General features: G+C 51.0%; 1 protein-coding gene across 1 annotated transcript in view; it reads right to left on the bottom strand.

Annotated features, from left to right (window-relative positions):
- Positions 1-4,397: 4,397 nt before the first annotated feature.
- Positions 4,398-12,775, bottom strand: part of MVP (major vault protein) — a 32,381-nt gene continuing 24,003 nt past the window's right edge. Inside the window, exons 8-15 of the mRNA XM_053555033.1 lie at positions 12,385-12,666; positions 10,989-11,233; positions 10,711-10,908; positions 8,703-9,089; positions 7,753-7,869; positions 6,751-6,877; positions 5,400-5,588; positions 4,398-4,986 (exon numbers count right to left, since the gene is read on the bottom strand). Coding sequence (XP_053411008.1) covers positions 4,759-4,986; positions 5,400-5,588; positions 6,751-6,877; positions 7,753-7,869; positions 8,703-9,089; positions 10,711-10,908; positions 10,989-11,233; positions 12,385-12,666 — 1,773 coding nt within the window. The 3' untranslated portion in view covers positions 4,398-4,758. The remainder of the gene's footprint in view (positions 4,987-5,399; positions 5,589-6,750; positions 6,878-7,752; positions 7,870-8,702; positions 9,090-10,710; positions 10,909-10,988; positions 11,234-12,384; positions 12,667-12,775) is intronic.

Below are 12,775 nucleotides of genomic sequence, written 5' to 3'. Positions count from 1 at the left end.
TAACCTACAATGACAACTGCAACAAAAAAATAGCTTGGCTGGGTGGCGCCTGTGGCTCAGTGAGTGGGGCGCTGGCCCTATATGCTGAGGGTGACAGGTTCAAACACGGCCCCGGCCAAACTGCAACAAAAAATAGCTGGGCATTGTGGCTGGCACCTGTAGTCCCAGCCACTTGGGAGGCTGAGGCAAGACAATCGCCTAAGTCCAGGAGTTAGAGGTTGCTGTGAGCTGTGTGACACCACGGCACTCTACCGAGGGCGATAAAGTGAGACTCTGTCTCTACCAAAAGAAAAAAAAAAACAGTAGCCAGGCGTTATGGCGGGCACCTGTAGTCCTAGCTACTTGGGAGGCTGAGGCAAGAGAATTGCCTGAGCCCAAGAGTTTGAGGTTGCTGTGAGCTATGACAGTACAGCATTCTACCCAGGGCAACGTAGTGAGACTATCTCAAAAAATAAATAAATAAAATTCATTTTATTCTACTGCTAACATAAGCTACTGCTGTTCCGAGTGCTATTGTACGCATTAGCTTGTGTAATCTCTCAGCCGTACTGAATGCAGCCTGGCCATATTAGCATGAGTGCCATTCATTATTGATTTAACCAGGTCCTGCCACCCTGAAGGATGCTGTGGTAAATCACCTACCACTGCATTTAGGGGGCACTTCTGGAATGAACATTGAAGGTCTTGAATTGGGCAGTGGCAGGGACAAATTTGTGCTTGAAGATGTTGGAACACTTATCAGCACTTAACACTTCCTTCCCACTGTCTACAGCTCATGCAAGGGAGGCTGGGAAACATAGATTATTTATGGGCCTAAGAAGAGGAGAAAATTGAGTTGGTAAACAGCATCTTACCCCGCTGAGTAGGAGGGGTTTTTTTTGTTGTTGAGACAGTCTCACTATGTCGCCCTCGGTAGAGTGCTTTGGCGTCACCGCTCACAGCAACCTCAAACTCCTGGGCTCAAGCGATTCTCTTGCCTCAGCCTACCAGGCAGATGGGACTACAGGTGCCCGCCACAAAATGCCCGGCTATTTTTGTTGTTATTGCAATTGTCATGGTTGTTTTAGCTGGCCTGGGCTGGGTTTGAACCTGTCAGTCTCAGTGTATGTAGCCCGCACCCTGCCCATTGAGCTACAGGCACCACCAGCCCGGCTATTTTTTGGTTGCAGTTATTGTTTAGCTGACCCGGGCTGGACTCAAACCTGCCAGCCTCGGTGTATGTGGCTCACACCGTAACCACTGAGCTACGGGCACCGATCCTGAGTATGAGTTTTCTTACAAAAGAGGTCCTTAAATCAATTCCTTTCACTGGTATTCAACCAAAGAACAGCCCTTTATTCCAGTGCTGGAGAAAAATAGACTGTGTTGAACTTCATTAGAAATCACACTGTTCTATATTTGTGGGCAATTTTAGGAACACTCAAGGGCAAATTTGGTAACTGACTTAGAATCAGGCTGTAGTGTGAACTAGGGTTCTACTGTCTTTCCAGCCAGGCCTGTCTTCCCCCACCATATGGCTGTGGGGGGCCCATCTGCAGGCAGAGAATTCTACAGCCGTTTCCCTTACCTCCTGGACTTCACGATCCTGTGAGGTACATGTAGTCAGGACAGGTGGGTTATGCCATGGTAACAGCCCACGCCAAATCTCTCTTAATACAGTACTCCTGCTAACATGTCTTTTGTGGGTCAGCTGTGGCTCTGTTTCATGCCACCTAGGACCCACGCTGATAGAGCATCCTCTTCGTGAACCATTGGTGGGCGCTGTTTTATATGGTGGTGTGGCATTTTCCCTAGGGTTTCATTGACCAGAGCAAGTCACATGGCCAAAGCCTGCCAGCCTTTAGATATCCATGTGGAGACATCGAATCATTAATTGGAAATGAGTCCAAAGCTCAGGGCTGGAGAAATGGATTTCGAGTTTATGTAAGGCCACGAGACTGGCTGAGCATGTGGGTAAGAAAGAGAAAGGTGCCTATGGAAACCGGCAATTTAGGAGCCAAGCAGAGGAGCAGCCACCACCAAGGGAGAAAGAAAAGCACCCCTCCTTCCATACTGGGCTGTCTGGAAAGAGGGGTGGCCAGCTGTGCTGAATGATGGGAAAGGCTGAACAGAGGACAACACAACTATGGGATTTAGCAACAGGACATCAGGGGGATGCCAATTAAAGCAGTTTCCATAAAGCAAGGAGGTGGAGTCAAGCTAACTGTAGGGGTTTGAAGAGGTAATGAGAGGTGGGGAATGGAAACAGACCACAGAACTCTGGGGAAATTAGGCTGTGAAGGAAAAAGTGAGGAGAGGTGGCAGTTAGTTAAGGAAGAGTTTTTGTTTCATGTGGGAGAGATTAAGACACGTTCGTATGCTGATAACAACAGTCCAGGCAGAAGGAAGAAATTGATGGCTCAGGAGAGGAAGGTGATCCATGTAGGAGTTAGTGCAGCCCTTGAGGACTCAAGATGGGTTGGGTCTAGAGTCTAAGGGGAGGAGTCCTCAGTGGGAACAGGAGGACAGAGTCCAGGTGGACAGATTTGTTGCTGGGAAGGGGAGGGCCTTCCTGCCCAATCTGCTGCTATTTTCTCAAAGAGGTGAGAGAAAGTGGGCAGGAGTGTAGGAGGTTGAGAAGAGAGGAGGTGCAAATGGTTGTTTTGAAGGGGATCCCACACAAGATAGAGGAAGACAGAGCAATTAGGCCTCCTTTGAAATGCGTTGCCATGAGTTTAAAATGAGATCAGTCGGCTGGGGTGGCTGTGCTCCTCCTCCTGTGACATGCAGCTAGTCAGGAGTGGTGCAGGGAGGGAGGGGTCTTTTTCCACTAAGCATCACAGGGGAAGGACAAAGCATGGAATCTAAGCGGGGCAAATCTGAAATGAAGAGGGGCAGGAGGCTGTTGATGGAAAGGTGTTTGAGGTCATCACAGCCTCAAGGGAGGAATGGTTGGTGGAAGGCAAGGCTGGGGCAGCAGAACTGAGGTTTCAAGGGTAGTGTGGGAGTTGGTAATGGCAGTGTTCAGGGGTGGCCAGAACAAAGGCACACACCACCAGGGACATTTGCTTGTCAGACTGTCCCCAGAGGCCAGTAATAAACAGCACTAACATAGCAGCACTTAATACGCATGAGGTATCAGACAAAGAGCTTTAAATTAATGACTTCTCTTGAGGGAAAGTGTAGGAGAGTTTGGGGATGGAGGGACTGACTCACTTGCCTATTCCACACTGAGCCTGTACCACCAAGTGCTGTGCGCTAATTGCAGCTCATACTTGAGTTGAGCCACTGGCCACACAAATTAACTTGGGAAGAAACAAGGCTCATTGTGGTGGGCACCTGTAGTCCCAGCTACTTGGGAGGCTGAGGCAAGAGAATCGCTTAAGCCCAAGAGTTTGAGGTTGTTTGTGAGCTGTGACACCACAGCACTCTACCAATGGCAACAGTGAGACTCTGTCTTAAAAAGCAAACAACAACAACAACAAAAGGCTCATGAGGTCAGCCCCCAGTAGGGGAAAAGGAATAAGACTGTCAAAGGGTCATCATTCATTATATTTGTGCACCAACCCAGATCAGTAGAGGAACTGCTGGCTCATTTCACAGATGGGAAAATGAGACTGAGTTACCTTCTCTTGCACACAGCAAGGAAACTCAAGCTTCTCTCCCTATACTCAGGCTCTTTTTAACTTCCTCAGCAGAGGACGGCCTGGCACCTATGGCTCTACCTGGCAGCAGGGGCCTATTGTGCCTGGGCTGATTGCACTGGAATCCATCTACCAACTAAGGGCCCTTACTGTTAGTGGGGCAGGGTAGGAAGAGAGCACCACCACCCATGCAGAAGCATTTCAGGCACTTTAGTTCCTACTGCCCTGGGCAGATTCCTCCCCAATCTGACACATCCCCATCTGAGGACATACAAGTGCACAGGGCAGGGTGTGGGCATGGCACACCCACTGGTGCCCCCACACCTCCCTTCACAGGTGCTGCTGAAGGGAGCTCAGGAAGCTAGGACGATGTGCTGCAGCTGGAGGGTGGGGCTGCGAGGAGAAGCCTGCCTTGAAAGCAGCCCTCAGGGAAAGCTTTCTGGGCAGTGGGAACAGCCAGTGTGAAACTCCCTGGCCAAGCTGGCCTCCTGGAGGATTTGACAAGGAGATGTTGTGAGTGCAAGAGCTATTCCAGAGGGCTAGCCAGGTAGGACCCATCTTCCCTCCTGTGTTTTCATCTCCCCTATATGGGCTCTAAGGAAGCTGACTACCAGAAAGACCGCTGGCTCAGTGGGCAAGGCTTTAGGGACACATTCCTACCTGTGTGACTTTGGGGAAATCCTCTCTCTTTACAGATAAGGGTAGTCTCTGCTAACTACCTCAAATTTCATGGTACCACCTGCTATCACCATTAAGCTCTTTTGTGACTCAGACTTGAAACACACAGAAAAGGGTTTATTTATTTACTTTGAGACAGAGTCTCACTTTGTTGCCCTGGGTAGAGTGCGGTAGCATAATAACTCATAGCAACCTCAAACTCCTAGGCTCAAATGATCCTTTTGCCTCAGCCTCCCAAGTAGCTGAGACTACAGGCCTGCACACCACGCCCAGCTAATTTTTCTATTTTTAGTAGAGACCGGGTCTCACTCTTGCTCAGGCTGGTCTGTAACTCCTGAGCTCAAGCAATCCACCTGCCTCGTCCTCACAGACTACTAGGATTACAGGAGTGAGCCACCTGACCTAGCCCACAGAAAAGGGTTTAAATGCCTAGAAATATCCATTGCATTTGTCAGGGTTAGTGAAGTATAGGCACTATGTGATTGTCCCCAGGACCTTGAGGGGCAGAAAAGGGCTGGGGAGTCAAGCCCTCTTGAGGGCCAGATCCACTGGCCACCTTTTTGGCTGAGGGCTGAGCCTCAGACCCCAGCCCCAGCAGCCCCAGGGCTGTACTGAAGAGGTTGATGGGAGTGGAGCCATCGGTGATGAGGGTGGATTTCAGGCCCAGGGATTGGAGCAGTTTTACCTGGAGGGAGAGGGAAGAAGGTAAGATGGGGCTGATCCTGGTCACTTCTCTCATCTCCTCAGCTGCTTCTCTAGGGAACTAAACTTCAGAGTGACACTCCTTAAACAAAGTGGCTTGCAGTGTCACCTTCCCCTTCATCTGATCACCCTGCTGGGCTTCCTTCAAAAATATTTATCATACATGGATGTCCCATCTGTTTGCCGTCTCCCCCTGAAGCTCATGACTAAGTCTAGTACAGGGCTGATGTAGCAGGAGGCCATGCTTGAGTTACACATGGCAGAGAGATAGTTCGCTCACCACCTCCCTCACCCCTCCACCCCCAACAGCTTTCAAGTTGTTGCACGTGCTTTTGGGCTCTATCTTCTTGGTTCCAAGACTGGTCCCAAGACCAACTCCCCTTCCCCCATCCTCACCTGTATCTCTGGCCCAGCCACAGCAAGGTCCCTGATGGTGCTGGGGCCCAGGGCCTCTGTCATCTGCTTGAACTTCTTAACCTCCACCTCGGCCAGCTGTTGGGCCTTGTTCACCTCTAGCTCCAGCTGGGCCCGGGCATAGACCAGTTCCATCTCTCGTACTTTCTGTACCCGCTGGAGCTCAGCCTCCTAGAAGGGGAAATACCCAGCATTTTTTAGAACTTGTGGCCCCTGGGAACTGTCCAGTAAGTCACCCTGGCTAGCAGGCCTAAGGGAGCTGAGGAAGAAGGGATGGAATTGTAAATTCAGTCAGGATACTCCACCCCCTGTCTAGCAACTTTTTTTTTTTTTTTTTTTTGAGACAGAGTCTAACTCTATTGCCCTTGGTAGAGTGCTGTGGTGTCATAGCTCATTATCTCAAACTCCTGGGCTCAAGCGATCCTCTTGCCTCAGCCTCCCAAGTAGCTGGGACTACAGGCACTCACCACAATGCCCAGCTATTTTTAGAGATAGGGTCTCACACTTGCTCAGGCTGCTCTCAAACTCCTGAGCTCAAGAGATTCAACCGCCTCAGCCTACCAGAGTGCTAGGATTACAGGCATGAGCCACTGAGCCCAGCAACTATTTTTTTTTTTTTTTTTTAAAGACAGAGTTACCCTAGATAGAGTGCCGTGGCGTCATAGCTTACAGCAACCTCAAATTCTTGGGCTTAAGCGATTCTCTTGCCTCAGTCTCCCAAATAGCTGACTATAGGTACCTGCCACAGTGCCCAGCTATTTTTTGTTGTTGTTGTAGTTGTCATTGTTGTTTAGCAGGCCCTGGCCGGGTTCTTTTTTTTTTTTTTTGTGGGTTTTTTTTGGCCGGGGCTGGGTTTGAACCTGCCACCTTTGGCATATGGGACTGGCGCCCTACCACTTTGAGCCACAGGCGCCGCCCTCCCTGGCCGGGTTCAAACCCACCAGCCCTGGTGCATGTGGCCAGCACCCTAACCACTGAACACAGGTGCTGAGCCTGTCTAGCAACTTTTGGGAACTCCTTAATCTGAGCATCAGCCCCTGATCTGTGAAATGGAGATGCAGACCTTAATGGGATTCCAGCAGTTAAAAAGGTCCTGCCTGGAAAACACCGCGGTAGCTGGCACACATGTGGCCAACGTAAGCAGTCGGCTGTGAGATGGGTGTGACATCCTTACCTTCCAGGGATGTGGTGAGTGAGCTGCTATAGGTCAAAAGACTTTTTAAATCAAACTACTTGAATAGGGTTTATGTTAGGGAACTTGGTGTCCCACCTGGCCTCAGGAATTGTAGTGAATGGCCAGGCCCTCCCAGACCAAGAGCTGGCCCTGACTTACTGTCTCAATAGCCAGGGCCTCTGCTTTTAGCTTGGCCTGAAGCACTGAGCCTTCTCCCTCAATCCTCGCCGCCTCTGCTCGAGACTCTGCCTCTGCCTTAGCGGTCCCAGTGCTCTCCACAGCCATGCTAGAGAGGAAGGCAGAGTTAGGCAAGACCCAGGGGAAAGCCCAGCCCTCTTGCAGCCTTTTTTTTTTTTTTTTAGAGACAGAGTCTCACTTTGTCACCCTCGGTAGAGTGCTGTGGCATCAAAGCTCACAGCAACCTCTGGGTCTTGGGCTTAGGTGATTCTCTTGCCTCAGCCTCCCAAGTAGCTGGGACTACAGGCACCCGCCACAATGCCCAGCTGTTTTTTTGTTGTAGTTTAGCCGGGGCCGGGTTCAAACCCTCCACCCTTGGTATATGGAGCCAGTGCCCTACTCACTGAGCCACAGGCGCCACCCTTCTTTTTTTTTTTTTTTTTGAGATAGAGTCCCAAGCTGTTGCCCTGGGTAGAGTGCCGTAGTGTCATAGCTCACAGCAACCTCCAACACGGGCCCAAGCGATCCTCTTACCTCAGTTTTTCTATTTTTTAGTAGATACAGGGTCTTACTTTTGCTCAGGCTGGTCTCAAACTCATGAGCTCAGGCAATACACCTGTCTCAACCTCCCGGAGTGCTAGGATTATAGGCATGAGCCACCACCCCCTAGCAATTCTCTTGCCTCAGCCTCCCAAGTAGCTGGGACTATAGACACCCACCACAATGCCCAGCTATTTTTTTGATATGGGGTCTCACTCTAGCTCAGGCTGGTCTCTAACTTGTGAGCTCAGGCGATCGGCCTGCCACGGCCGTCCAGAGTGCTGGGATTACAGGTATGAACCACCACACCAGCCCAGCCTTCACTTCTGAAGCAGCAGCTCTTACATGGGCGCCCTCTCTCTTACACACCCCATTGGTGCGTCAGCTACTTTCCCAAGACACTCAACCCTTGCCAGCCTTTTCCTCCTCTAGTTCTCACCCTACCTCAGAGCCTCCAGCTCCAAGAGTTCCCTGCGAGCCTTCTCAGCTTCTGATTGGTCCAGGATCTTCTGCCTCTCAAGCCGGCCACGGGCTTCTTGCTCTAGTCTCTGAGCCTCGTGCCTGGAGAAAAATGGGGACAGATAAGACACTGGCATGGGGCTAGAGGGAACAGGAGCACCAAGGGCAGGGACCCCAAATCTATCAGATACCCAGGCCAGATCCTGGCCATGGGAAGACTCAACCTGCACCTGGACCCAGAACAATGTATGTGCCCCAGGCCTGGTGTGGTTCTAGACCTAGGAGTGCTGGCACAATTGTGCTTCTGCTCTCATGCAACTTGCCTTTCAGGGGGGAAAAACAGTGAGGAGGATTTCAATTTCAGAGAGCAACAAGCAGCTTAAAGGTGGTAAAAATGGCTGACTGGGCAAAGATGTTATTCAGTTTTGGAAGAAAGGAAAAGGCTCTCTAAGGAGGAAGCCTTTGGCTTAGAGCAGAGGAGGGGCTTGCCTTAGGAGTTCTGAGGGAAGAGCTTTCTGGGCAGTGGGAACAGCCAGTGCAAAAGGCCTTCAGGTGAAAAAATAAAACAAACAAAAAAAAAGGTCTTCAGGTGGGAATAAGCTGTGCAAAAGGAATTGTGTGGGGCTGGATACATCAGCTGAGGGAAGGCTGGAAAGTGGGGTCTGCAGAGGCCAAGCTGGACCCAAGGTGCCCAGAAGGCCACAGAAAGGATTCTGGGTTTTGTTACAAGATACGAAGTCTCAGGAGCCATGGTGGCATCTGATTCACACTTTAAGTGGGTCATCTTTTCTTACTCCTGGGGGCAAAGATGACAGTAGGCAGACCAGGAGGGGATGCCATGTTATCTAGGTCCTGGCTATGGCTGAGATGGGGACTCCAGAGAGGTCAGGCCTCAGGGGGAACAGTGAGCAGCCAGGCCCCCAGACCTCACTCACTTGGCCGCTGCCTCCTGGGAGTTGGTGGTGATCTCAATGGCTAGCTGGACACTTCGCTGCAGAGCATCCCGGGTCCTCTGGTCCACAGGCTCCACTGATTGTACATCCACGCTGCTGACCACTAGCCCATTTTGAGGGAAGATGGCCCGGTCTCGGGGCTTGGGCAGGGCAATTCCATCAGGGCCTTTGGCTTCTAAGGTCTCAAAGCCAAAGACAGCAGTGCGAATGATGCGGGCTGAGTTCTTATGGAAGTCATCAAAGGTGACAGAGGCCACAGCTCCCCGAACCCGGGATGCAATGGCCTTGCAGGCATCACCCACAAAGTCGGGCACTGAGAAGAGCTTGGCCGTCTCTTGGGGATCATTCCGGTCACTCAGCTCAAAGTGCCTGTGAGCAAAGAAGCCCAGAATGTTTCCCTCAGGACACAGCAACTTTCTCTTTGAGGAGGATTTCAACACCCACCCCCTGTGGCTGGGCAGGGTCTCTTACAACAAAGAATGCTAATTTATGCTTGGTAAATTCTCAAGAAACTTAGCACTTGTTCCCATTTCATCCACTCACTCTATGAGACAGGGATGCACATTATCCCCAGGTTACAGATATGGAAATAGAGGTCCAGGAAGGTTAAGTAACTCACCCAAGATCTCATAATTTGTGGCAAGCCAGAAAGCTCAACCCAGGCAGTCTGGCTGTAGGGTCTGTTCTTAACTATCGTGCTGTGCTGTAGTGCTTGGGACTATATCAGCACCCCATCTATGGTACTGGCACCTCTCAGCCAAGAGGTGTGAGACTGTGGCTGGTAGTTGATCACTTGTCCAATTCTAACAGCTGCCATTTCTCACTAGCCTTGTAGGGGACACTGTTCTAATTCTCGCTGAATCTATTTTTTTTTTTTTTTTTGTAGTTTTTGGCCAAGGCTGGGTGAACCCGCCACCTCCGGCATATGGGGCCAGCGCCCTGCCCCTTTGAGCCACAGGCGCCGCCATCTCGCTGCATCTTTTTAACAGCTCTGTAAAGTAGGTAATGTTGCCATCCTCATTTTACAGACAGGGAAACTGAGGAAAGTGCCTAGCCCCTTGCTCAGGTCCACAGCTTGCAAACAGTGGGGCTGGGATGCAGATCTTGGCAGGCTTGCCACTCCCTCACACCATCTCTTCCCACTAGCTAGGTCTCCTTGATTTTTTTTTTTTTTTTTTTTTTTTTTGAGACAGAGGCTAGAGTACAGTGGCATTACCCACAGCTCATTGCAACCTCAGACTCCTAGGTTGAAGGGATCCTCCCACTTTAGCCTCCCAAATAGCTGGAACTACAGGCACCCACCACCACACCTGGGCAATTTTTCTTTTCTTTTCTTTTCTTTTTTTTTGAGACAGAGTCTCACTATGTTGCTCTCATTAGAGTGCTTTGGCATCACAGCTCACAGCAACCTCAAACTCTTGGGCTCAAGCGATTCTCTTGCCTCAGCCTCTCAAGTAGCTGGGACTACAGACGCCTGCCATAATGCCCGGTTACTTTTATGTTGCAATTGTTTAGCTGGCCCAGGCCAGATTGAAACCTGCTACCCTTGGTATATGCAGCTGGTGCAATAACCACTGTGCTACAGGCACCAAGCCCTGGCTAATTTTTTAATTTTTAGTAGAGATGGGATCTCGCTCTTGCTGGTCTCAGACTCCTGAGCTCAAGGGTTCCACCTGCCTTGGCCTCCCAGAGTGCTAGGATTATAGGCATGAGCTACCGCAGGGGTGGGGGTGGGGCGATCCTCATCCATCTCTTCATAACCTTGCAGTTAAGCACCTAGCTGAACACATGCTGGAGGGTTAGCTGGTGTGGCCAGGAGGTGGTCCTGTACCTTCCCTGGATATGCATGAACTCCTGTGTTCCTCTTGACTGGGGCATCAGGGTCAGGCATCCTGCCCTCAAGGAGCCCAGCACTCCTGGAGGCTGTCCCCACCCCCCCCACCCCCACCCCCGGAGAAATCCTTCAGCAGCTGTCTCCACCCTTTGTTACCAGTTGTAGGCGAGCTGCAGCTGCAGCCTGGCGTGATCTGCTGTCTCGATGGTGATGACGTCTGTGAAGAAGTCAGGCCCCAGCAGCAAGCAAAGCGCTCGGCGGGCGTGGGGGCGCTTGGGCCTTCCAGCTGAGAGAGACAACACTGTGAACTGCTCCTCAGGACCCAGCGACACCAGCTCAGGCCCAAAGACCACGCTGCAGAGAGAGCCAGGGGTCAGAGCCAGGCACTTGGAGATCTGCTACCACTGCACCTCACACCCCCGGCCGGCCCTCACCGAGCTCTCTTCTCTCTGTAGTCATACACCTGCACAGCGGCATTGTGGGGGACACGGTAACTGACCACACGGGTCTTGTTCCGGGGAGCCAAGGGCTGAAAGGTCTTGGCTGTGTTCTTCTCGCCCCTGTCTGCCAGTGGGTCCTGCCCCTTGTTCAGCAGCTCCTCCACCCCAAGAGGCAGCTCTTTCTCCCACAGGACCTCATCCTGGGTCAGCATGTAGGTATTTCCAATCACAGCACGTACCTTGAGCCAAGGACAGACTTTGTTAATGAGGGTGGAAGGGAGGAAGACCCACCTAGCAGTCTACCCAGAGAGGCACAGCATTGAGACTGAATGTGGTCTTTGCCATGAGGCTAGTTCAGTCTTGGGTTTGGCATCTCCCAGCTCTGTCATCTTGGGCAAGCTATCTCACCCCTTGGGCTTCAGTTTCCTCATCCTCAGCTATCTCATGGGCTTGAGGAATAAATGACATTTCACATATCTAGTTCAAAGAACAGCACTTGGCATAACAGTAAATTCTTCATATTATTCCTTCTAGAATCTTCCTTCATAGGGTAGCTTGGAAGTTATCGTGTGAATAGACCCAATCCTACAAACTAAGTAGTATACACTAACACCTGGTAGGGGTCTAAGCTGTGCTTCTAAGTTTAGAATAATGTTGGATTCTTAGAAAAGAAGTTGGAGATGTGGCCCTAGGTCAAACCAAGGTCAAGGTTTTATTTATTTATTTTTTATTTTTTTGGAGACAGAGTCTTACTTTGCCGCCCTCAGTAGAGTGCCGTGGCATCACAGCTCTCACAGCAACCTCCAGCTCTTGGGCTTAAGAGAGTCTCTTGCCTCAGACTACCAAGTAGCTGGGACTACAGGCGTCTGCCACAACACCTGACTATTTTTTGTTGCAGTTTGGCTGGGGCTGGGTTCAAACCTGCCACCCTTGGTATATGGGGCTGACACCCTACGCACTGAGCCACAGGTGCCGCCCCAAAGTCAATGTTTTATTAATAGGTTTTAGTAGCAAAAGGAAAGATTCCACCAGGATATGGGCACAGGGGAGGAGTTTCTTTTCATTCCTAGGGCCCTCTCATCAGACCTGTATACTAGGGGCCAGATCTGTAGGAGGGCATAGTCACTATCCTAAAACTTGGCTCATCCTCTCAGCAGGAGTTTCTAAAGTTTGAAATTAAATGTTTAAGACAAAACAATGGAAAATACTCCACAAAATGCCCCCATACCTACCAGCCAGCCCACCCACCCAGATGCTGCCATCTGTGCTGCTGAAGTACCCTCTCCAACCTCTACCATGTACCTCTCTCCATCAGCATCTCCCTGTTTACCTAGAAGAAGCTGCCGCTGTGGCCACACAGCAGGGACACTACCCATCCCTTGGCTGTTACCTTTCCGGTCTTGACATCCTGCACATAGATGCCTTCATTCTCATCCAGAGGGATGGCCTGGCGTTCTTCAACCACCTCCACCTTGGCAGACGGTACATACTCCAGGGGCCCACGGATGAGCCAGTGGTCCCCAGCCTGGCGTGAGACCTTCTCCTCATCCTCCCCCTCCTCCAGGGGCTGCAGGGCCCTCAGCAGCAGTCCCTGCTGCTCTGACAGCACATATACATCTTGGATGCCTCGTTCCAGCCTCTCCCCTGGCTGGAGGAAAAAAGACTTCTCTCCCTAGTAGGGAAACATGGGATTAGGAATAGTGGCCACTTGGGGTTGTATGTGTCTTGGAGCCACCTCCCCAGCCCCATGCTATCTTGGCATGTGTGGAGGTCAGGAGCCC

This window comes from Nycticebus coucang, chromosome 12, assembly GCF_027406575.1.
Source record: "Nycticebus coucang isolate mNycCou1 chromosome 12, mNycCou1.pri, whole genome shotgun sequence".
NCBI classification, from domain to species: domain Eukaryota; kingdom Metazoa; phylum Chordata; class Mammalia; order Primates; family Lorisidae; genus Nycticebus; species Nycticebus coucang.
Note: the sequence above shows the minus strand (reverse complement) of the source record. Positions and strands in the feature narration are given on the sequence as shown.